Source organism: Lissotriton helveticus, chromosome 11, assembly GCF_964261635.1.
Source record: "Lissotriton helveticus chromosome 11, aLisHel1.1, whole genome shotgun sequence".
NCBI classification, from domain to species: Eukaryota; Metazoa; Chordata; class Amphibia; order Caudata; family Salamandridae; genus Lissotriton; species Lissotriton helveticus.
Window position 1 is genome coordinate 1,064,555,593 of NC_136072.1, and position 24,972 is coordinate 1,064,580,564.

General features: G+C 46.3%; 1 protein-coding gene across 6 annotated transcripts in view; it reads right to left on the bottom strand.

The window, feature by feature from the left end:
* Positions 1–24,972, bottom strand: part of SBNO1 (strawberry notch homolog 1) — a 1,344,504-nt gene that overhangs the window by 1,077,992 nt on the left and 241,540 nt on the right. For all 6 annotated transcript variants that reach the window (XM_078667602.1, XM_078667600.1, XM_078667599.1 and 3 more), the window contains one exon: positions 8,503–8,603. In XM_078667602.1, coding sequence (XP_078523728.1) covers positions 8,503–8,603 — 101 coding nt within the window. The remainder of the gene's footprint in view (positions 1–8,502; positions 8,604–24,972) is intronic.

Here is a 24,972-nt window from a genome sequence, read left to right on the forward strand (position 1 = left end):
TTGCTCCCATGGACTTTGCCACTTCATTTTTGCTAAGGACTGGTCCACTACAATACCAAACATGTGTACTTTGTCAAAGGGGGGGTGTTTAAAATGGACTGTTGAACTTCTGGCTTAAACCCCGAAATCCTAATGCCTTCTAAGGAGAAAGATGGTATTCTTTTCCCTAGCTGCGGTGTCAGGTGCATCTGGAGCACATCTGATTGAAGACTTTAAGATTAATTTTCCCTCTTCTACTAACTGTTGTGCCTTAGCTTTGTGTTCTTCTGGGAGGAATTGGAGCAGTTGCTCCATTTCATCCCAATAGGCCCAGTCGTACCTATCTAGTAGGCCCTGCGTGTTTGCAATGCACCAGTGGTTGGCGGCTTGAACAGCCACTCATTTTCCAGAGGCATCTATAAGCTTAGATTCTTTGTCTGAGGGAGGTGCATCACCAGAAGTTTGTGAATTAGCTCTTTCGTAAGCATTGACCACTACTAGGGAGTCGAGAGGTAATTCTCTTTCGATAAATACAGGATCTGATGGCGAGAGATTATATTTTGTATCTACTCTTGGAGTTAAACACATGCTTGTACAGGGTTTTTGAAGATATCCTCTGCATGCATCATCATGCCTTTAAGCATGGGGGGTGTTTAACTTGACCTGTGTGTGGACCTAAGTGTTTCAAATAAAAAGTCTTCTTAGAAGGACTCTTTATGTCAGGGCACCCCATGATACTCTACTGCTCAAGCAATGACTTGTTGAAAAGCCATGTTATCATCTGGTGGTGATGGCTTTTCAGGGTAAAGGTCTGTGTCATTATCTAATGGAGATTCAATGGTATAATCATTCCATGGGTCTACAGGCAAATGTGTCCTCATCAATATGATCCCCATCTGGATCTGTATGTGGAGCTCCGAGGTTTTGTCTGTATGGGATCCTCAATTATTAACTGGGGAGAAGATGGTGGAGAGGGTTGTGGGGCAGGATAATCAGGGCTGATAAAGTTGGAGAACAGGTTTGGCTGTCCACAATACACCTGCAACAACAAGGGCCACGTAAGCTACCACCCAGATATGTGGGTCCCTTTTATCCTTTCCTTCCACAGACCAGGTAGTGCGTTCACGCAAGTGGACTAGGGTGCCTCCTGCCAAGTTCCTCAAGCATTAGACTTAAGTCGACCCACTTGCTAGTTGTGTCAATAAAGCTAATTCACAATTGGAAAGCTGGATTTCTGATGCATTCGATCAAATATTCCATCTGGCTAAGTAGACTCTCAGTAGACAGAAACCATCAGCTGAGTGAGTCAGTTAAGAACTGCTCTCACTCAACAATAACTGTAAGCGCTTGAAGCATTCTTCGTTTAGAGCCTATGACTCAGTCAGTAAAACAAATTATTTGATGGCCCTTAAAGCAGATCAGGACCGCACTAAAACAATCTCACCATGATTTCTACACTAACAAAACTTTCTGCTCAGAACTCCTGGCGAGAAAACTTTGCTGTCGTCAAGTCCTTCTCTTCATTTTCTCGAGTTTCAGGTTCAACTGGTCCTTTGGAGGATGAATGTAATGCTTTAACTCAGTTTTTCCTCAGGCAAAGTAGCAACTATTTACGGCGCTTTTCCAGTATAATCCACAGACGCCCTCGTCTTAACACCTGGTTTGAAGCCTCTGATGACTGCTATAGGTTGCTCTATATCAAACCTACTGAACCGGAGAAGTTGTCTCTTCTTACCACATCAGTCAAGTCTGACTCCCTGCTTGCCCCAGCTTCCCTCTCCATTTTGGAGCAAGAGGTAGAAGAAGCGGTCAAGCCTGTGCTTTGCAAGCTACTTTATAGCTACCATCAAGCCCTAAAACTATCTGCCATCTCACCGTTACCATTCCACCCCAAACCCCCCCCCCCCTCCCCACCCCCCCCCCCCCCCAAGGACGCAGAAAAGTTTGTCAACCTGTAAATCCTCACTTCCATCAAGGCTACTGACATACTTCACAAGACGCAGCTGGCCTTCAACCCCTGCTATGGCATGGAGTCTGCCATATTAACTAGCGACACTGCAGCACTGCTGATGTTGGATCTCAGTGCTGCTTAAGACAACGTGTTCCACAACCTCTTGGTTAAGCATTTTTTGAGTCGTGGTATCTGTTATAAAGCCCTGCATAAAGCCTCGAAATAAGTTGCCTTCTTTTTACAGGAACGCACAGTCAAGGTATTTCAAAAACCATTCTAATGACAGGCTTTCCCGTTTTAGCAGGGAGTGCCCCAGGACTCTTCCCAGAGTCCAACGTGATTTAATTTATACATGCGTCCCCTGGCAGAAGTCACTTAGCATCATAGATTGATAATTTTTATGTAAGCAGTTGATACACAGCTCCTCACCCGGTCACAAAACTTAGTCAACATTGCTACCTCATTGAGATCATGCCTCACGAAGGTCACCCAGTGGATGGATTTTAACTGTCAAGATAAACACAGGGAAAATAGAAGTTCTCACCTTGGGCAAGCAAACCTCCATCTAGTCCACTGAATGTTGGCCAAACTCATTTGGACATTTACCCAGGGTTAAGCAATTAAATAGGCGTGAAAATGGTGTGAAATGCCTCCCAGGAGCAAAACAATAGGCTGACCTGAATGAGCAGAGATAACTTTTTTGCACCTCACTGAATATGCAAGGTGGGGGCTGTGAGCATCTTTGACATTAAAGAGTCAAAGCCGGCTTGACAGGGCTGCGGAGTCATCACATTGCGCCTTGGTCAGAGTCAACCGTGACCAATGATCATTGGCACTTTGTGCTTTTTGGTGCCATTTCTACTTAAAACAAAATTCACTGTATTTCTCAGTTTGGGAATGTAATGCTTTGCATTTTGATTTTATTACTGTATGGTAATACACAAATCATTTAAACAGTGCCCAAGGTAAGCCTGTCTGCTCTTAATCATAGCTAACAAAAGGTAGTTTAGGGACTTTGAGGGTTCACCCTGGCAAGGGTTCTGATTATTCCTAGAGGTGGGTAGTTAACCCCCACAAAACAATAAGCCAGTGTCTTACAAGGAGAATCCCCAGATGCGTACAATTAAGATGCTGTGCCCAGCACACAACAGCAAGATGCCAAGCCTTGGGGAGGATCAGGATGCAGGGAACCACTGGATGTTTGAGACCACTGACTTATCACCCTAGTTCTTGGAGGGGATTTCTGCAGCCAAGGTAGCTCACTAGGAGAGTAGCACAATCTAAAATTAAGGTAGTATTTCCTTGTTCATCCTAGGAGAGAGAATTCACACTTACCCCAGATGTCAAAATCAGACTAAACTCCTTCCTAAAGAAATTCATTTAGACCTCGGGAAGGGGACCGCTATGTCATGGCCAGTGCACGAGGTCAAGCTTCTGGACATCCTACGAGGACAAGAAACCCAGAAGACTTAGCTCTCCTGCTTTTTTGTGATCTACAAAACTATGCTCCTCGCTCAACAAAAGTAGACACTAAAGTAGAGAATCTGGCAACATCTGCTGCTGGTCAGAGCTCAGAGGTGCATTTCTGGAAAACAATTTTTAAATGATGTAGAAGAATTCATGGTCTTGTTACCTTTTTGGATGAGGCCCATGACTTTAAAAGAAGAGTTTGGACCCAGTTTGTACAGGAGCCAGTCAAAGTAGAAGGGTTGCACTGTCGGCCATCTGTCCAATCAAAGCTTCCAAAGGGCACAGAGTGAGAGAGAGGTGGTTTCACAGTTTCTTGCAGTCATAGACCTCTGGCCAAAGGCTGGTGAGGTTTCCTTAGTAACAAATAGTCCAGGAGTTTTAACAACCTAAGACACAGTGGCCTGATTTACTCAAAACTGACTATTTCTAATGAGGACCCTATCGGTTCTTCACAATGTGAAATGGAAAAAGTTCCAAACAGAATTCTATGAAAGAAGCAGGAAAGGAGATTAAGCTTCAATAATTCAACAAAGCATTGTAGTCACTGGAAAGCAAGACACACCGCATTTATTCAAGGAGTGATTAAAGGTCTGCATTAGTGCATGGGCAGGGAGCAACTGGTTTATGGGAGATGGGGCTGCCCTAAAAAATGTGTATGGATCTGCCAGAACTGGGTGGACTAAAGATGGATCACCTTTGCACAAAGATTCTTGCTCAACTACTTTAGAGTCTGAAATCCAGACTTATGCGGGTCAGAGGCAATGGTATGGGGAGGTTGGATAGCCCTACTAACAATTTGAAGGGGTGGGATTGAAGAGGGGGGTGAAGGGGGCCCCAGAAAGTGCTGCACCTTGTTGCATGTTTTTGTTGTACTGCGATATTTCGATCAATTACCTATTTAAAACCAATTCAGCAAATGGTAGATCTACAAACATTTCAAGATGGAGGGTCTTCACCTCATCAGGGATGCCCACAGGCATGGCTTGCCCAGCCAATATGGTAGGCACGTCTCAGTAGCATGCCGCCACCCAGCTAGTCAATCATCCATTGCAGCCTCCAACTGCTCAGATAGGCACTGAGTCACCAGTGGACCCTTGTGGCTCCACTCCACCCCCTCCACCACCCCACCCCCCAAAGATTTGCCCCGCGGAAGATGGCTGCGATCATCACAGGAGCCCCGTGCCTCCTGATGAGGGTCATCTGTGCTCGGCGTGGCGCCAACTGGGAGGTCGAGATGAGGAGTGGGGCGCTGGGGGTGGGGTGAGGACAACTCTTAGGAAAGCCCTCCTCCTGCCCCCTGGAAAATCTGTGGTACGTCCAGCCTGTGACAGATCCTGTGACTAGTCCCCATCTGCTGGAGCCAGTCTGCAACCACCCTTCCTTCTCGGGCCTAGAAACAGGAGGTGGGGTTTGAGTGGTGAGGCCTACTGGAGTCAGGGCTGTGAAGGTAATCCCCTGTGGACCGGTTGTGTGTGTGGTCTCATTGTGGGAGGGGGCACCAAGCTGGCAGGTCAGGAGTGATGTGGGGGCTAGGCTGCAGCTCCTCCTGGGTGCAGAGAAGACTCCGAACAAAGATGAGCGACACACAGACACACACAGACACACGTACACCCCTCCCCCCCTCCTTCGCTCCTCTTCACCTGCGTTTGAGCCTAAATAGCAGGTGAAGGTCCAGCTGGACTATGCTGATTTCCCCCACCAGGCTAAATCAGCTGCTTTGGACCTGCAGAGCCGGGGAAGGAGCCTGGTGAGAACCATTATCAGCCACACACCTTCCAAGTAATACACCGGTGCCAGAAACCGATGTATGAGCCCCTCCCCTTCTCTGCCATTACAGCACTGCAGGGTGGGGCCAGTGCTGGGGTGAGGCCCAGAAGGACTAATTAATGGTGTGAGACCCCAAATGGACTTTTTCTTCTCCACTTCTGCCAGCTGCAGCTTCACCATGGGACTCTTGGTCAGGCATAGGTGCCTGGGACGGGCCCTGAAAAGTCAAATCTCCCCTGGGGGTGCACCGGTGCCCAAAATCAAGGCGTGTACGCCCTCTTCCCCTCCACCGAAAAGGCACTGCAGGGAGAGGCCAGTGCTGTTGTGTGACCCATAGGGCCTTGTCAGGAAAGTGTGACACCCACTGGTTTTTCCTTGGACTGTCTGGCATGGTCAAGCTGGTCCAGTGGGGGTTCTCGGGGAGAGCCCTCCCACATCCCTTGCTACCCCCGCGTGGTACATAGGCACCAAAAATCAAGGCGCTCGCCATATCCCACCTCCCATTGGGACGGTGCTGCAGGGCGAGACCAGTGCTGTTGTGAAACCCTGGCGGCCTACTTAACACCGTGAGGCTCCCACAGGTCTTTCCCTTGTTTCATCTCCTGGCTGCGGCTGTGCATAGGTCTTGTGGTGCCACTGGAGGCTTCCATAATAGAGGCGCACAACCTTCCCGCCCGAGGAAATGCTATGGGGTGAGGTCCGCACTGCAGTGTGTTCCTACTCACCGGCGGAGGCCCTGGTGGTGGTGCTTCCATTGTTCTTCCCGCCAGACTACAGCTTTGCTTCGGATCTGTTGGACCATTGGTGGGGGCCTGAGGAGCACCATAGCTTGCATGCGCCTCCCAGAGTGGTACACCGATGACACAGTCAGAACGCAGGCCCTCCTTCCCAGAAATAGGGTTGAAGAGTAGGCTAACACTGTTGTGAGGCCCAGACTTAGGGCTTCCCAGGGGTGGCCCCTGCCCATCCCCCCCTGCACAGTTGAACTGTCAGAGGAGGCCTTCCCATGAGATCCACTTGAGGAACCGCAACGTTCCGCAGCCCCGGAGTGGTATCTCTTGGCCCCTTACCCCAGCCTTTCAACTGACACAGTGGACTGCCCCCTCCACTCTGTGGAAGGGTCACACTACATTACTTCGTCCAGTCCGGGCGACTGTAGGGGCCTGCCCACAGACCTTTTTGCTCACCCTCTAACCCCGCTTTCGTTGGAAACTATGCAAGGCGTGTTGGGGCGTGCTGCATTCGGCCTCTGGGTCCTGGTCTCTAGCTCTGGCAGCCGCACATGTTGACATAACGGAAACCCTGCTGGAGGAGAATGGATCGTCTCTCACCACCGGCAACTGAGCAAAGATGTTGATACAGCCCCATGGCCAGTGGCCACGGGGCTGTATAAACATTTGTACACCATTTGCTATCTTCCTCCGTTGTGCGGACACTACTGAAATGCACCCCTAAGCCCCCCTGCCTGCGAGTCAGTTTCCGCTTATCTGCACTTTCCAGAGCTAGCACGCCATCTCAAAGTCCAACGCAAGTCACTAGCACTATAACTCAATACCGTGTCCCTCCTCCCCCTTTCCCCCATCTTTCTACTGTTGCATCCCCTGTTACTAACCAGCCACATCTAGGGCAGAAGGCCCACACTTTGTCTTAGCTCACTGAAACACATGGCGTCCCAAAGCATGTCGACATACACAAGCATGGAGTCCCCTATAGGAAATGGTCAGTCAAACATCCTTTATTCTGCATGCTTATGTTATAACACATTGTGGAACCTATACTGGTCTGCAGAATGTTTGCGAGTCAAATGCAAATAAAAAAACAAGTTAAAATTATTTTTTTTATGGATAATTGGATGATTCAGAAGCACACCTAACCGTTCCCATTTTCACCCTATAGCGACTGGAGGGTTCAGGCATACAAGATTGCAACTCTTCCATCAGCACAGTGGTGTATCAGATAAAGATTGTGGAGAGTTACTCACCAAGGGAAGGCAATAGGAAAAGCAGCTGAAGCACCACATGAACGATTAGTAACTGCTGGCAGTCTGTTTTGCAGGCAAATGTGTCCAGAGAAGAGCAGTTTGGAGAACTGTGTTTTGGGGTTGCGGGTGGGGTCAATGTTTTGCACTGGAGAATTAAGAGTCAGACCGCCATATTCATTCAGGAGGCATTACCAAAAGATGCAGTCAAGAAGGAAAGATTGCACTTTAAGGACACAGAATTTGGGTCTTGTAGACAGATGTGTCCACAACCAAAACCTCCTCTCACGGTTGAGCCAGACTGGGATGGCCTTTAGAATAGTAAACTGCTTCAAAAAGGCTACTTTACAGGAGTGCCTTTGCTAGTTAGCCGAGTCAAATATTGTCCTCCGGCAAAAGGAAGAAGCATCTCTTGAGAAAGGCGATTTCAGCAAAGATGGCCAAGCTTCATTTGTTGTCTTGCTGTAGGGTCTCAAACGTCTAAACTTTGGATCTTTCTGGCATTAGCAGCAACAGATCAGAGGAATTCACATTCATGGAAGTTTCAACATGGATAATTCTCACATACGCTGCTGGCATAGAATATAACACTTCAACTAGCGTGAAGCAAAGTTTCAATGCTAATAAAGACATGAAGGTAAGGTTTATCCGACCGGAAAAGTAGTATCTCTTTACTGCTTTTCCTCCTGATATCTATGGGCATTGGAAAGTTGATTCTAGGTACATTCTGAACATGAATTCTATAGGTGTAAGCTAGCTATTAGCCATCGCACAGTCATTAAACAGTGATGTTTTTTGCTAGTTCTTCATTTCTGGATGAACATGTATGCAGTTTTGATTCATAGGAGCAGATGAGGAAGGCTGCATGGGAGGTGGTAATTTCATACAAAAAGGGCTACTTCCTTTGGAGGATTATGTACCTGGACTTCATGCACTGTTAAGTTGATGATGGTTACTGTCCTTCCACAGACTCACATGAGTTGCAGCCCTTGGAATATCACCGACAGGTTTATTCAAGTAATGCTTTTTACATGATAATGCATGATCCTTGCCTCCATGTCCTCCTTAATAGAAATGTCTTAACTCTAGTTAGGAAAGGTTATATTCTCTCAATCTGCACTTCAATGGTCAACTATGGGGCAAAGAAATACATCAAGCGTAAAGATCTATCAATTTCAGGGACAACACACAATACGAGAACGCAGATTCAGAAACACTTGTTTTACCAGTTATCCTACTTGAGTGAAGAATACTTTAATGGTGACAATACACAATTAATTTGCAGTTAGCTAACGAGCCATGAAAAAAAAAACAATTTGAAAGATCTGTACTTCTGATTACAAGTCCAAATACTCACCAAGGTGGGTGAAAAACTTCTCATTTTGAGATCATCATTAATCCATATTCTTGCAACATCTTTACTGGGGAAATCTTTTTTAGCACCATTGCTTAAATCAGCTGCCAAGTGAAAACATTTGAAATTAAAAATTGCAACTTATGTAAACTACTCAGCAATGTCTACAGTCTAAAGCTATTTGAACAGTGAAAGCTACAATAACTTCGACATGGGAATATAACATGGTTTTCATGAAATACATTGCACAGAAACCTAGAATTAAACACACCACAGTAGAATAGGCTTTACCAGCCAAGAATAAGGTTTGTCTTCGCTTTGCCACTATGGAAAATACAAATCTACAAAAGGTTTTCAGAGTGTAAGCAATGTCAACTGCACTGGTTCTGCATCATAGAATTATTCATTAAAGTCATAAATGTTAGAATTAATAGCGACAATTGGTACCAAGAGAGACATAGCATACAACTGGAAACCGGAAGAAAAAGAAAATAATCAAAAATGGGTTCATAGAGAACAAATGTTACAATTGCTCCAGTGTTTTGGGACCCCAAAGCACGTCACCAATATATCCATTGTCCATAATTCAGCAGAAAGGGTGAAAAATCCAACAGCTTTTTATGCTGCTGCACCCTTTCTGGAAGTCTATCACAGGCAAGGTTTTGCGGACTGTAGACTTTTAAAAGCACAAGAAAATATTTTCTCAGACTACACTGCATCATCAATGGCAATACCTGCTTTGAAATGCAGTAGACATGATGAAAAGCACAGTCATTTAGGCTCGCAGTGAGAAAGCTGAAAACATGTACTGTCCCTTAAAAACTACAGGAGCTTCCACGACTCATGATGGTTGGTGATGCAGCTGCCTCACACAATTTGTTTTGGCTCAACCTTGGATAAGATAAATGATACAGTGCAGATTGCACTGCATCTTTCATTTGTGATAGGTTAAAAAAAAGTTAGAGTATCCCGACTAAGACTTATTTTTCTTCTATACCAAGACCATGTTTTGAGAAGGTTTGCAATGACTGCCAGGTGCTTTGCCAACTTATGCCAAAGGGATATTTATCAGGCAGGCCATCGTGGCTGTTTTCCCCTTGTAGAATGTGGTCTCTCTGGTAAAGATTTATTTGCCAAATGGTAGCATAAGACAATAAAGGCTACTATTTACCTGGAGATGAATTCTTTAGAAGGTAGACAGGCCGTGACGTACGTGACTGACATAGTGCTGTTTGGACTTCCTTACGGTCTTGGTTTCGTCTAATTAATAAAGGAACTCTTAACATTTAAAGAATGCAAGGCAAGCTCTGCTTCCAATGATGAAATGGAACCGAATGGTACAAAAGCGATGGTCTTATTTAGGACTCAGCTACTACTTTAGAGATTAACAAGTGGTGAGTTCTCAAAGCCATCGAGTTAGCATGGAATACCACCATGTAAGGCACTCCTGGTGAATATGTTGGTCTCTCACTAATTACAATTTGAAGTTACTGCTAGGTGGAAGCCAGTTTTCCATGACACATGCTCCAACGAAGCCTTGTGAACAAGTTCAAATAGTAGCCCCACCAATTTGGTTAACACCAAATTCAACTTCCAATGAGGAGATGGCAATCTTATATTCTTAAGGCCTTCTAGAATGTCGCTGTTGACATGTCCTGTGTAGAATAGCTGGCCAGGCATTTGTATACTGTAGTAGCAGTGATAGGAACCTGTACAGGCAAACTAAGTTAGACTAAGCCAGATTAATCATTTCTGCTTGGATGTGGTAAATAAAATCTACCATGAGAATCAAGTTAAGTATATGTGATGGTTGGGAGTTCCTGGCATGTGAATTACTCTTATAGATAGACTTCTGACGAAAGCTTAAGTTCAAAGTTTTAGAGATTCAATGGAGAGAGGTATCTACATAACGCCACACTACTTGTTCAGGTAATGTACTTTTGTTGTATTGTCGGTCTGGAAAATAACAGTACTCGGTCAGAGCAGGCAGGAAGGTCCTGAGAGCCAGGTCTCTCCTCTCGACTGCAGCCATGCATTAACACAAACGTCATTACAATATGGGCTCCCACAACAGGTGAGAACGTTCCCATCATGGTAGAGGCCCACGAAGGGTACAAAACAGAAGTATTCTATTCATTGGTCAAATCCCAAGCAGAAAATACCAACTGAGGGAATTTTCACAACTTACACTGAAGTAGCAGTACCAAACCAATACAGAGCATATGAGGATTTAGAAATCCCACTCACTTAATCCAGAACACATGAACTGGGTCTTAGGCGCCCTACCACATACATTAGAAAATGTAGGATACGTTAACCTCAGTAATAAGGGAGCAACGTGATCCGTCTTGCCCAGTTATACACCATAACCAGGCATAGCAAACATTACTGATGTTGAGCTGTGGTAATATACACAGATTTAGTTGCTTTCTACAGAAGTTTAATACAATTTACGTGAACCATAACTGCTATCCCACATAGGGATGCTCAAGCTGTACAACCACAATTGGCCACGTCTGAAATCAGTCCAGTAACCATTAATTCAAAAATGGGTAAGGTTCCCAGCAGGCGGGATGAAATTACGTTGAAGCAGTGTTTCCCCAAGAAAAATATTGAATTTCATTACAAGAACGAAGGCTGACCTTATGCAATATCTTTTAATGCAGTCTCCAAGCAGCCGCATACATCATAATACAAAGTTCCAAAAAAGAACATTGAAATAAAATAAATGGCATGAGCTGACAACAATCTGTCTCTTTTAAATGCGGCTACGAGCAGATAAGTAACCTCTCTCTCTCTCTTTTGAGTTTATCTCTTTCAGTTATTGGTGGCCTAATCCCCACCCCATCCTCCTCCCCTCACCTTACCGATCTCCAATTTATGGAGATCTCCCACCACCCCCTCACCTACGTGGTCAGGTATAATCCCACCTTCAATATTGCTTACTTTGTATTTTTCTATTATGTGTTTAACTTCTTCCTTTCACAGCACACGTAAGTACTATCTCAAATGTTAGAATTATTCCTAATTTGGTTGTTTAATTTGCCGCTTATCCCCCACGCCTCTTCACGTGCTACGGGCTTTGATTCAATTCCCCTCAGGCTAACTACTCACTCCTCACCTCGCGCCTCTTCACGCGCTGCCAGTGCTTTGATTTGATCCCACTCAGGCGCTTAGCCTACGTGCCCTTCCTCTGCCGAGCAACATGGGCCCATTTCCTTGATCCTTCCTCTACCGGCATACGATGCAGGCAGAACATCGCATCGTACAAAACAGGAGTTAGAGGAATTTACCTTGGCAACAGAGACGCTTCGTGCCTAGTTCACCAATGGACTTTCTTCTGCCATTTCAATTGCAAATACCAAGCTTGCGATCGTCAGTTGACGATCAGCTGTTCGATAGAGACTCAGCCCTTATTATAAACACGAAGCATTTATTTTACAACGAAGCCTGAGAGATTTATATACATTTTTTAGATAACTTAATTATAAAAAATAAATAAAAAAAAAGGAGTCAGATCATCAGTATTATTCAAGGGAATCTCAATATCTCTTGTGAGTATATCAACAACAGGCTAGTGCCTCTTTTCCCAACTTTCATCAAGAAAGTTTTAGAATAATGCTGCAAAGGGAAATTAGGTCATGCATGTTAGAGACCCTTGGATAGGTCATTCCTCCTAAAAGACCTCTTCCTTCTCAAGAAGACGAGATTAATGAGGTGCCTATTTATGATGATGTAAAAATATTGAACTCTCTACCCCTATGAGCACTGGAGGTCCTAACACCTCTTCAAATATGGGAGGTCTTAGCACCTCAAATCTAATTGGAGGTCCTCGCACCTCAATCTCCAAGGGTGTCCCTAGCGGCACAACATCTGTGGGTGCCCATCGCGGAACAAATTACTTGGGTGTCCCTAGCGGCACAAAATCCCATAGTGCTCAACATAACTGGGGAGATGACCCCTCTAGCATCAATGATGAATTTTCTGATGTATCTGACTAGTACATCTTAGAATTGGACGAAGAAGACGATGATTCTACAACACAGAGTAAGACGCCCCTACATTCTCTAAAGATAACACCTTTTAGGGGTAGAAATGTTTTCTCCCTTAATCCTAAAGCACCCTAGATCTTCAGAAACGTTCCGGTAGTACCATGTTTCAAAATGTATCAAAAAAATGGCTTCGCAATCTCCTAGAAAGGTAAACTAGGAATATTCTTAGAGCAGAATGCCCAAGGCCTTCCATTGAAGATAAGACCTGTCGGACCCCCAATCTGGACCCCAAGCTCATAAAATGTATTTTTAAGCTCGGTCGTGACCCTGGGAAATTCATGGAAAAATCACTTAAAGGTTACCAGGACCGTGTTCTTAATGTCCTTGGCCCCCTTGCAAGAATTCTCGACTCCGCTGAAGAGAGCCATATCCACGGCACACCTCTTAACACTGAACTTATCAGAGGGTGGAGCCAAAGAGCCCTAATACTCTTGGGCAATGCCAACGCAAGCATTAACGCCGAAAGGCGTAGAATAATTCTCACAAAAATGAATCCCAAGCTCTCCAATATGGCTGACAAAGAACCATCTTCCAATCCTAAAGGCCTTCTTTTCGGTGAAGAGCTCATCAAGTCCCTGGGGAAATCTGTTTCAACATTTACAGCCCTAGAAAAGGCACAGAAAAATATGAAAAGTCTTTAACAATAACCTTGTTGGAAGGGCAAGAAGAAGGGCCTTTCTTCCGGTCGGTTTAACAAGAGGTCGTATCAAAGATCCCATGGCATTGGATGGGGATACCAGCAATTCAACACTCCTACCTTCTACTCCCAACGCGGGAGAGGAACTCTTTCAAGAGGATTTAGATTCCGTGGTTCATTCAACTCCAACCCACCAAGTAAGTCTTCCCCTCCTCCCTCCTCCCCTCCCATCCCCTTAAAGGTGGGAGGTAGACAAACTTTTTTTCCAGAATTGGAAGTTAATAACTCAAGATCCATGGGTCCTGAATACCGTCAAGGACTTTATGATAGATTTTGTTCAAGTTTCCTTTCAAACCTCCTTCCCAAGAGACATACCTCTGTCCTTAGAAAAACAATAGAGTGGAAGAGGCAGATATCCTCAATGCTCCAGAAAGGCACAATAATAGAGCTTCCCTTGGATACTTTAACATTTATAAGTACCTTATTCCTCAGAGAAAAAAGGGAAAGGTTGATGACCTGTAATAAATTTAAGACATCTCCACAAATATCTAGTCCACAGGCATTTCAAGATGGAGGGTATCCACCTCCTGAGAGACCTCCTCTTGAAAGAAGACTGGTTGGTCAAACTAGATTTAAAGGACGCGTATTTCACCATTCCTATGGCCAAAATTCACCAACCTTTCCTCCAATGTATGTGGAAAAATCATCTGTATCAATTCCACGCACTCCCTTTCGAACTTTCGTCTGCCCCATGGTGTTTTACCAAGGTAAGGAGGGCAGTCGCCTCTTTCCTAAGAGAAAGAGGTATCCGCCTTATCATTTACCTCAATGACATTCTGATAATGTCTCAAGACCTTAAACCTAGAAAGACTAGGATTCATTATAAACAAAGAAAAATCTATCCTGACCCCCTCAAAATCCCTGGAGTTCCTCGGCTTCACCCTGGATACCTCCAAATGTCTCCAACTACCTTCCACCAAAATAACAAAGATAAAGAAAGAGATAAGACCTGTCTTGAGTCAACAAGATCTCCCTCTGAGGGAACTAGCCAGACTTTTAGGTCTTCTATCTTCTTCTATTCAGGCGATTTTTCCTGACCCTCTGAATTATCGGGCCCTACAAAGGATTAAAGGAAGAGCCCTAAAAACCAGTCTCAGGGACGAAGATCCAATTACCCTAGACAAGGATGCCAAATCAGAACTAATCTGGTGGCTAGGCAACCTAGAAGCGTGGAATGGCAAAGCAATCTTTGGTTCAGAGCCAGATTTAATTTTGGAATCGGATGCTTCCCTCCACGGTTGGGGTGCATGCCTTCTGAATCAGAACACAGGAAGGACCTGGTCTCAAGAAGAATCTTCTCACCACATAATTTTTTGGGAACTTACAGCTGGCCTTTATGCCCTCCTGAGCTTCAAGCATACCCTCCAGCGGAGGTCGGTCATCTTAAAGATGGACAATATGTCCACAGTTGCTTACAATCGTTTGGGAGATACCAAATCTGCCGATCTCTCCAATCTAGCCAGGATGTTCTGTCTAGAGCACAAAATTGCTCTCAAAGCTGAATAACTTCTCAGGAAGTCGAACATCTCTGCCGATTGGAATTCCAGATTCCTCTTAGATCACAGCGACTGGAAGCTCAACGTCTTTGTTTTCATAACCCTGAACAAGATCTGGGGCCCCTTCGAGATAGACCTCTTTGCGAGCCGTCTTACGTCACAATTAGAGAATTATTTCAGCTTAATGCCCGACCCCGGTGCTCTAGCAGTGCATGCCTTTCTACAACCTTGGTCAGGAATCAACGCATATGCATTTCCTCCCTTTGCCATGATCCAAAGAGTCTTGGAGAAAGTGAGATACAGTTCGAAACAACAGCGGACATGGTGACCACACTTCCCTGTGAAGTTTCCTTGTTGTGTTACTATAGTCAATCTGGTTGAGTATCCACAAGCTACTCCAGCACTTGCCGTCGTTGAGTGCCAACTGCTGCGCAGACAAATGAAGAAGCCAAACTTTTGGAGTGGTGCACAGCTCGATATTGGGATGAATGGTAGTCAATGAATCAAAAAGTCACATGGTATTAAAGTTTTGAATAATCGTTTATTTTCTTCAGGGCATGAATCCATGTTCCCAGGTGAGGAAATGGAGGTAGAGGGCCGGTGTGCACCGAATCTGGGAGTAATGCGAAGAGATAAGCCGCCCGCTTCTATGATAAGAGTGGTGATCATAGAAGCAGACGGCTCATCTCTTCGCATTGCTCCCAGATTCAGCGCACATCGGCCCTCACCAAGGTGGCCCATGCAGCTCGGACTACTATCTCTACCTCCATTTTCTCACCTGGGAACGTGGATTCATGCCCTGAAGGAGGTTATTCTCATGAATGAAACGCGTTGGCTGGCAATTTTGTGAAAATAAAGGATTATTCAAGACTTTAATAACATATGACTTATTGATTCATTGACTACCATTCGTCCCAATATCGAGCTGTGCACCACTCTAAAGGTTTGGCTTCTTACAGAAAGTAAGACAAGACCAGTGCTCCCTTGTCCTGATAACTCCGTTCTGGCCATCTCAGGCATGGTTCCCCACCACTCTGGAACTTGCATACAATCCTCCCTTCCTAATCCCTTCTCTAGAGAATCTCCTTACAGACGTAAACCAGAGATTCCCATCTCCTAACCCAAACAGGGAGTTTGAACCCTCTTGCTTGAAGTGTGTCAGGAGATCCTACGCAAATCTCAGGCCTTTCGTCATCAGCTGCAACTCTCCTCAGAGTGTCTTTGGCACCAGGCACTCACTACAGATACAATAACATCTGGTAATTCTAGGTTCGTTGGTGCCTGGAAAGGTGATTCCCTACAGGCACCTATTGTTGATGTAGTGAACTTTCTGGTTTAACTATTTGATATAGATCTGCCATCTCTGCTGGTCATATAGTAGTCAATGGGAAAACGGTAGGTAAAAATGTCATTGTTTGCAGAGTAATGAAGAGCATTCGACTAAGGAGACATCCATGACCCAAATACGATACCCTCTGGTATGTAAACTTAATTCTGCAGCTTTTCAACTCCTGGACGGATAATTCCCTTCTGAATAGAAAACGTCTCTCCATCAAGCTTGCAACTCTTCTTTGTCTTATCTTCTAACATATTTGGAGTCAAGTTCAAAAGTTACAGAAGAACCAAAACCATGTCTGATTCAATCTTCTATCAATGTTTCGATCCTGATCGAACATTAGCACCGAACGAGGAATTGTACTTTGGCTACATTTTGTACTTGAAGTCAGCAAATTGGACTGCCCAGGGAAGCGGTCGATTCTATGACCGATACCAGGTGGGACAAAAGATAGGCTGTGAGTCAGGCAGCGGCCATCTTTGTGAGGGCTCGCGCCGCACGTCGCGCTCCGAGCACTTAAAACCATACGTCCATGGCTCCGCGCAGCGGACGCGCATTGCGAGCGCGATCGCGCGCCGGAGTCAAGCCAGAGTCCTGCCCGTCTGCGCCCGTCCGCGACCTGACGGGGCGCGGGGCAGGATACTCTGGTTCCAATGTCAACGATCTGGCACCCCATATGACGCACATTCACCAGCAAATCTGGTACACACGCGCGACTTTACTTGAAATAGGTAAGACCCCTATTAAATCATGCCGGCACTCCGCAGACCCCAATGCGCTGCCACCACAATGCACTATATGCAATCATCGCTTTTATAGTGGCTCTGATTCCAACCACCATGTACCTAATCTAAAAATGATGTTGCTTAACTGTAGATCCATGGTTAAGCACAAACTGGAACTTCATGACCTATTACAGACACATGATTTTGATGTGTTGTTCTCAACCGAAACCTGGTTAGAAGAATCCTCATCTCCCGAAATACTTGAGACAGTCCCTCCGAATTACAGCTTATTGAGAATTGACAGACCCATACAGCGGGGTGGAGGACTTGCAATGATCTTTAAAAAAGAACTGGAATGCACCCTCACCATTAAGGGCATCACTAACAGTGAAAGCGGTACTTTCTCTATAAAAGTAACTCCTTATATGACCATAACTGGGCTTCTCATTTATCGGCCCCCCGGCAACGCTACCCCTTTCTGCAACCAGCTTATAGAAACGGACGCAACTAGCCATTAAATACAACAATTTTATGATTCTAGGCGATCTAAATCTCCATTTCGAAGATACTAATGCTAAGGAAGCCCAACTACTTAAGACTGCCCTACACGCTTTGGGGATAACATTGCGCTCTACCTCCCCCACACACAAACATGGCCATCTTTTGGACCCTATCTTTGCAACCTGGGAAGGTATTGAACTACAACCACCTGTTCCAATTATCTGGTCGGACCACCATATGATCACTTTTAACATACCTAAGACCAGGATTAAAAACACTGTCAACAAACCCCTGTATTCTAAGCGGCGTAACTGGAAAAACTACACCCCCGAACGTCTGACCTACGAATTAAAAACTCTCCCCCCTCCCCAAGGTCAGTCCTTACATGATACCTGGAACAATTACGAACTTTGGTTGTGTAAGGCACTCGATAAAATTGCCCCATGGACGTGCAAACCCCCAGCTAGGAGAACAAAATCTGAACCATGGTTTTCAGAAAAATAAAAAATAGCTAAAGCCCGATGTAAAGCGACTGAAAGAAAATGGAGAAAGAACTATTCTACGGAACTTAAGGAGACCTATAAACTAGAACTGAAGTCCTATCAGAGACTTATAAGAGAGGAAAAAAGTCTCTTCTATCAAAACAGAATTGAAGAAGCCATAAATCCCTCTAAAGAACTATTTCGGATTTACAAGGAACTCACAGACACGTCGAGCTTGGATACGCAGGACACATACTCTAACGAGTTATGTGAACAAATTGCGGACTTCTTTGTCAATAAAGTAGAGAAAATTCACGCTACCTTTCCCATTCCCCTCACATCTGGTAAGGAAATACTCCCCCCTCAAAAAACCACTCTCACTAAATTTCATACTCCCGACATAGAAAATCTGTCCAGCATAATTAACAGTATCCACTCAGGTTCCCCTAATGATGTGTGTCTGTTAGAAAAGTGCAAAGATATCATGGACCATACTCTTATGGATCAAATAAATCAATTGATTACCCTCTCTTTCAAAGAATGTTATGTCCCTGAGGCCTGGAAAACTGCTCAGGTCATCCCTTTGAAAAAAAAAAACCAATATTCCGGTCACCCAATTTCAAAATCTCAGGCCGATATCTCTACTGCCTCAATGCGCCAAGATAATTGAAAAAATAGTTAATATTCAACTCATGGCGTTTTTAGAATCAGAAAACATTCTCCATCCTACTCAATCCGGCTTCAGACCTAACTATTCCACGGAAACAGCTGTTTTGTATTCCACGGAATGTATCCGCAAGATGGTGGACGAGGGTGAGACAGCAGCGTTGGTCATGCTGGACTTAAGCGCAGCTTTTGATACTGTGCTACATGCCACGCTGCTGTCCCGTCTTTCAGACATCGGAGTAAAAGACCATGCTCTGGCGTGGATTAAATCTTTCCTCACTAAAAGATCTTTTCAGATACATTGCCCACCCTTTAAATCCTCTTCTCGTGACGTGAGCTATGGGGTTCCACAGGGCTCTAGTCTGAGCCCCACATTGTTCAACATCTATATGGAGCCCCTGGCTCAGGTCATAGAGAACTTCGGGGTGGGCATTGTCAGTTACGCCGATGACACCCAGCTCATGTTTAAGCTCACTCCTGACACCAAGAAGTATGCTTCCAACTTCTCGGAGTGCATGGCTGCTGTCGCCATGTGGATGGACAGCAACTGCCTCCGGTTGAATGGAGAAAAAACAGAGGTGCTAGTGATAGGGAATAAAACCTCACTATGGTCTCAAGCGTGGTGGCCCACTACTTTAGGCGACTGCCCTCGCCCTGTTGAGAAGGTCAAAAACCTAGGGATCATGATCGACTCTGATCTATCAGGAAAATCCCATGTCAATAAAATCATAGGCAAATGCATTGGCACGTTAAAAATTCTTAGAAAAATCATCGACCTCATCCCTACTGAAGCCAGGAAAACTATCGTTCATGCACTCATTACACCTCATCTGGACTACGGGAATGTTCTCCTTTTAGGTCTGAACCAAAAACATCTTCACCAGCTCCAATGCCTACAAAATGCGGCCGCCCGCTTGGTACTGGGTCTTCCCAAAAGAACATCAGCCAAGGCGGCACTGTCCAAATTGCACTGGCTCCCCGTTAGGGAGAGAATCAAATTCAAGACCCTCTGCTATGCCCACAAGATAGCCCACAACAAGGGTCCCTCCTATCTAAAAGGCCTCTTGACCATCCACCGCCCTACCAGAGACCTCAGGTCCTCAGGAATGTCCCTATTCAAACTCCCCCGTGTCCACAGAGCAAAAATTGGTGGCCGCTCCTTTCGCTACCTCGGGGTGAAACATTGGAATGCCCTACCTGTTCACTTAAGAATGGAACCTTCAGAAACTCTTTTCAGAGCCAAACTGAAAACCCATCTGTAGGAGAGTAGGGTCTGCAATCCTATGATCACCCAGATTTTTGCTTTTTGCTGCACTGGTTTACGACTTTCCCTGGCTGTGGGCCTGCTAATCAGACCCACAGCCTAGCTGTTCTCTCTATCCAAATTGTACTTAGGTACTGAATTGGCACTGGGCCCTCTCCAAGTCCCTGTACCCAGGGCTGAGGTGCACCCAGAAGTCTCCCAGGGGCTGAAGCATGTATTGTGCCACCCCTGGATTGACTAACTAAAACTGACACAACTGGCTGCACGACAGCTGGGGCAAGGTGGTGTAAACACCCTTTGCTTTAGATATAGTATACCTATATCTAACCCTAAAATGGACACACAGATCTCCTATCAGTCACTCCTATGGCAGGCCTTAACAATCCTGAAGGCAGAGTGCTTGGAATCGTGTGAGATGGTGCTCTGGCATGAGCTGAGCCTGTCTGCGGCTTTCGGGATCCATCCCTTAGCCGTTTCCATGATATCGCATACCATATACTCTTAAGTGCATTATAATCCTCGCGGTTATGTGCCAACTCTGGTATCGCTTTATCAAAACATGTCGAGTAAGGTGTCATACGAATTGGAATACTAACCCCTCGCCAATTCTGGCGACGGGGTTAGCATTCCACCCTTCTAGAGGGACACGACATGTATGTAACCCCTAACCCCGGTTAAAGTCAGACAGAGCCTTAGCATCCACAAAATGGGTGCTGCCACCGAGACACAAGTCTGCCCTCCTGCTGCTGGGAGTCCTCCCAGAGCAGGAGATAAGGACAAAGGGTTTCCTGCCAGGGGCGGTGCCAGCACCGTCCCAGACAGGGTTTTGTGTATTGTAGGTAGGCAGGGCTTTAGAGGAAGGTGACTGCACGTGGCACCCCGGTGCTCACTGTGCATAGGCTGGCTGGAACCAGTTCCAGGGTCACTCCAGACCCTGTGCTGGGGAAAAGCCCGCCAAGGAAGTGGGTGTAACCACCCCCCTCCTAGTCCCACCCATAGGGCAGGACTTAGTCGCGTGCCAGCCCCTTTTTACAGGATAAAGGTAGAGACTGGCCCCCTTCCAAATCAGATCATCTTTGAATCCTGAAACTACTTTCTGCGAAAGGAACTCAAGACTTCTTCCTAAGATTTCTCCCTTGTGACTAAGGAGTAGTCACCCTGCACCCGCAGGCACCATCTAAGAACACTGCGGTCTGCTGCAAGTCCTTCCTCCGGAATCCGACTGCCCAGCTCGACGAGAACCGGCTTCCCTGGCACCTCTGACCTCTACCTGCATCATCAGTCACGCTGAGATTCGTGGGTGTGACGAGACCTCGAGGGACCGGCCATCTTCAAGACTGCACGACTTCTTTCCAGCAAGCCCGCCGAGTAAATTCCTGGTGAGTGCTTTGGGGTCCGAGAAGCCCCCACCCTGAGCAGCTCCAGCACCGAAGAGCAGCCCCCCAGCATCTCCACGATCTGCGTGGGGCCCTTCTGCTTTTTACTGCTCACCGCGTTGTCTGGCTACTAGCCCGCTGGCTTGTGGCCTTCCTGACGACGCCCGACGACATTTCTGCTGCTGGTCTGGTTGCTCCAGACTGGCCCTTGCTTCCCTCCATCGGAGAAGTACCCTGGACCCTCCTGGTCCACCCAAGACGCCATTTTAGGTCCACCGCGTGGGCCTTGCATTTGCCAAGACTTGTTGCCCAATCCTGGGTCCAGCGACGTCGACAGCAAGAACCTTCGTGGGACAGCTCGCACCTCCATCCTGGTCGCCGACAACGCCTCCTGGTCCGAGAGACTGCAGAGCCCAGCAGCGCCCACTCACCTGACTGCGGTGACTTCGCCCGGTGCCATCCTGGTGCCCACTTAAATCACTGGCTAGTGATTCAAGAACTTGGTCCCCTCTGCTTTCAGGTTTCTTCTTCCTCGATCCAGGCTTGGATCCAACGAACTTTCCTTCACTGGTCGCCTGCCAGCAACTTCCTTCTTCCAGGCTCCTGGTCCGGCAACGAGATCCCCGACGTCTTTTCAGACCTATGCAGCTGCAGCCCCTGGGCTAGGTAACTTCGGCACTTCGGTGTCCCAGCATAGCCTCACTATCCTAGGGTCAGGATCCACTGTTGTTTTCTTCCTACCAGGTCGGGTTCGCCCGTGAACACTAACTTTGCCTTTACTAGCTTCCATAGACTTTGTCCCGCATCCCGCGTGAGAGTGCACACTCTGCACCCGAGTCCCCTAGGCCTCCTAGAAGTAATCTAACGATTCTATAGTCAAGTCCTAGCGATTCCAAAGCCTATTAGTACTGTACTTACCTGCTAGTAATTTCGCATTCCACTTTTAGAATATATGGTTTTTCGTGCCCCTCGGGCATTTGTGTATAACGTGCTAACTTAAGTATTTTCGTAAGAGTTTTGTTGTGTGCCTAGCACCCTGTCCTCATAAAGAGTCCAGGGTTGTTGTGATTCTAATAAATACATTGTTTATTTTCATAACACTTGTGTGGTGTCCTTTCACTGGGTGTTCAAGGGGTAATGTGATGGTAAAACAGCTGGCTTAACACGCCCTCTAGAGTCTTAGCCTTAGACTGCTCGTATCCATGCTACTAGGATAGCTGGTCTATAAGGTTGACTTACAACCAATCATCAATAAGGGTTGTTTGGACTGATATATAGTGATCACTAGAATAGTGAACACTGCACATCAGGCCAACTTCTCACATTGGTGAGCAGCGGTTGGGATTTGAGCTTGCTGTTGTTTTACCACACATGCCCTAAGAATATCTTGTGAAAGATCACATAAGTACTAAAGGTACATATAACTTAGCTTAGAATACTCTGAGTTCTACTGAACCAGCTGTTGTAGCTCCTAGGGCCTAGCACACCCTAAACTACAACTCTAGCAAGGGATCAGTAGGCAAACACATAGTGTAGGTAAGTGCACCACTTACACCTCACTAGAAAAGCATGTCTACCCAGGGAGAATCTACTGAGACTCCCCTGGTCAGTGTTGACCCTCCACAGGTCACTTCAAGATATGCAGCTCTCAGTTTCCAGGAGATGAGACAAATCTGTGTCTCCAGGAAACTGAAGCAGGGGTCTAACCCCACCACTCCCTTTCTGATAGGTCTCTTAGAGACATATGATGCCAGAAAGCTTTCTCAGTTACATGAGAACATGCCAGCCTTAGAGGGAACCTCTGGGGATCCAGATCTCCCCAACACTGATTCAGCAGTTGAGGAGGAGGATCAGGAGGTACTCTCTGGGGATGAGGTAGACAAAGGTCTTGAGGTAGTCAGAAGGCTAACTAGGACCAACTTAGACTTACTTGGGCTAGGATCTGGGGGCCCCCCAGTACTAACCCGAAGTGGGCCTAACCTTGGAGTTAGGAGGGATAGATCTCTTTCTAGGGACTCCAATAGATCTCTGCACTCTAATGCCTCTTCTCAGGGGAGAAGGAATCCTCCACAGAGGAGATTTACTTCCCCTCAGAGAAGGGAGCATGAAGCTAGGATGAGACAAGCTGAACTGAGGATTGAAAGGGAAGAAATTGCCCTGGCCAAAGAGAAGCTTGCCCTGGCAAGAGAGCAGCAGATGAGTGGGCTAGCTCCCACTGGTGGCAGCAATCTCCCAAGAGATAGAGAGAAGGGTTTAGATACTAAACACCTGACTAAAATAGTGCCCCCCTTTAAGCAAGGGGATGACATCCAGAAATGGATGGCTGCTCTGGAGAGGGCCTGCACTGTGCAGGGCATTCCCCAGAGTCAGTGGGCAGCTATACTGTGGCTCTCCTTTGATGGTAAAGGTAGAGATAAGCTCCTCACTACAAGAGTGGAGGATGCTAACAATTACCAGGTCCTGAAGAACACACTGGTTGATGGGTTTGGTTTAACCACTGAGCAGTACAGGTTGCTGTTCAGAGACACCCAGAAAACTCAGTCTCAGGACTGGTCTGATTTTGTGGATTGTGCCACTAAGGCTTTGGAGGGCTGGTTGCTGGGTAGCAAGGTTACAGATTACACAGGATTGTATAATCTAATGATGAGAGAACAAATTTTGAACAATTGTCAGAACCAGTTGCTGCACCAGCACCTTGTTGATTCAGATCTGACCTCTCCCCAAGAATTGGGAAAGAAGGCAGACAAATGGGTCAGGACAAGGATCAAGCAGAACCAGAACCAGAACCAGGGTGGTCAGAAGAAAGCAGACCAGAAGGGTAATGTTAAGAATGAGCAAAATGACCAGAAGTCTTCACCAGGTCCCCAACAAACCAAAGAGGGTGGGGGTCAGGCTTCCCAGAAGAAGAAGACTCAAGAAGGCCAGTCAAAAAGGTGGTGCCAGTACTGCAAAAGTAAATCTCACTGGTTTAGTGAGTGCACCAAAAGAGGAGGACAAACTCCTGCCACTACAGCTCCTAAAGCAACTGCACCCCCTAGTACAGTCAGTAGTGGTAGTGTCACTCCCAAGGCATTAGTTGGGTTAACCTTGGGTACTGAGGGGTCTGACAACTTAGTTGGCACACTCACTCAGGCTGTCCTTGTCTGTACAGGGGATATGGATATGTCCCCTGAAATAAGTCCCAATACTTTGGGCAAATACAGGCAGACACCTTTGATTAATGGCAAAATGGCTCAGGCCTATAGGGACACTTGTGCCAGTGTCACCATGGTGACACCTAACTTTGTGGACCCTGGACAGATCATGCCAGGTACTGATTTCCTGGTGACCAATGCCAGCAATGTCACTACTAGTCATAGTGTGGCAATTGTGGCTTTCTCCTGGGGTGGAGTGAAGGGACAAAAGAAAGTTGTAGTCAGTTCAGACCTCCCAGTTGATTGTTTGTTGGGCAATGATTTGGAGTCATCACAATGGTCAGAAGTGGAGCAGAGGACTCACATGGAGATGTTAGGCTTGCCAGCACATGTGCTTGCTGTGACTAGGTCACAGGCCAGAAGATGCCCCACTGAACAGGTGCTGGATCCTGAAATTATGGACCAGACACCTCCCAAGAAGAAGAGCAGTAAGGGTAAGGCTTTGCCTTCCCCCTTGCCCCAGGTTGAGGATCAAGTCTCTGAGGAGGCTGATCTAGAAGAGCTGAGGGAAACTGAGCCTAAAGAGCTTGAACTTGATCAAGTTGAGTCTCTGGGCTCAGGGGGACCCTCCAGAGCAGACCTGGGGAAGGAACAGTTGAGCTGCCCTTCCCTTGAACCCCTCAGACAGCAGGCTGCTGCTGAGGCTGCAGGGAATGCCACAGGTGCCCACAGGGTATACTTGGA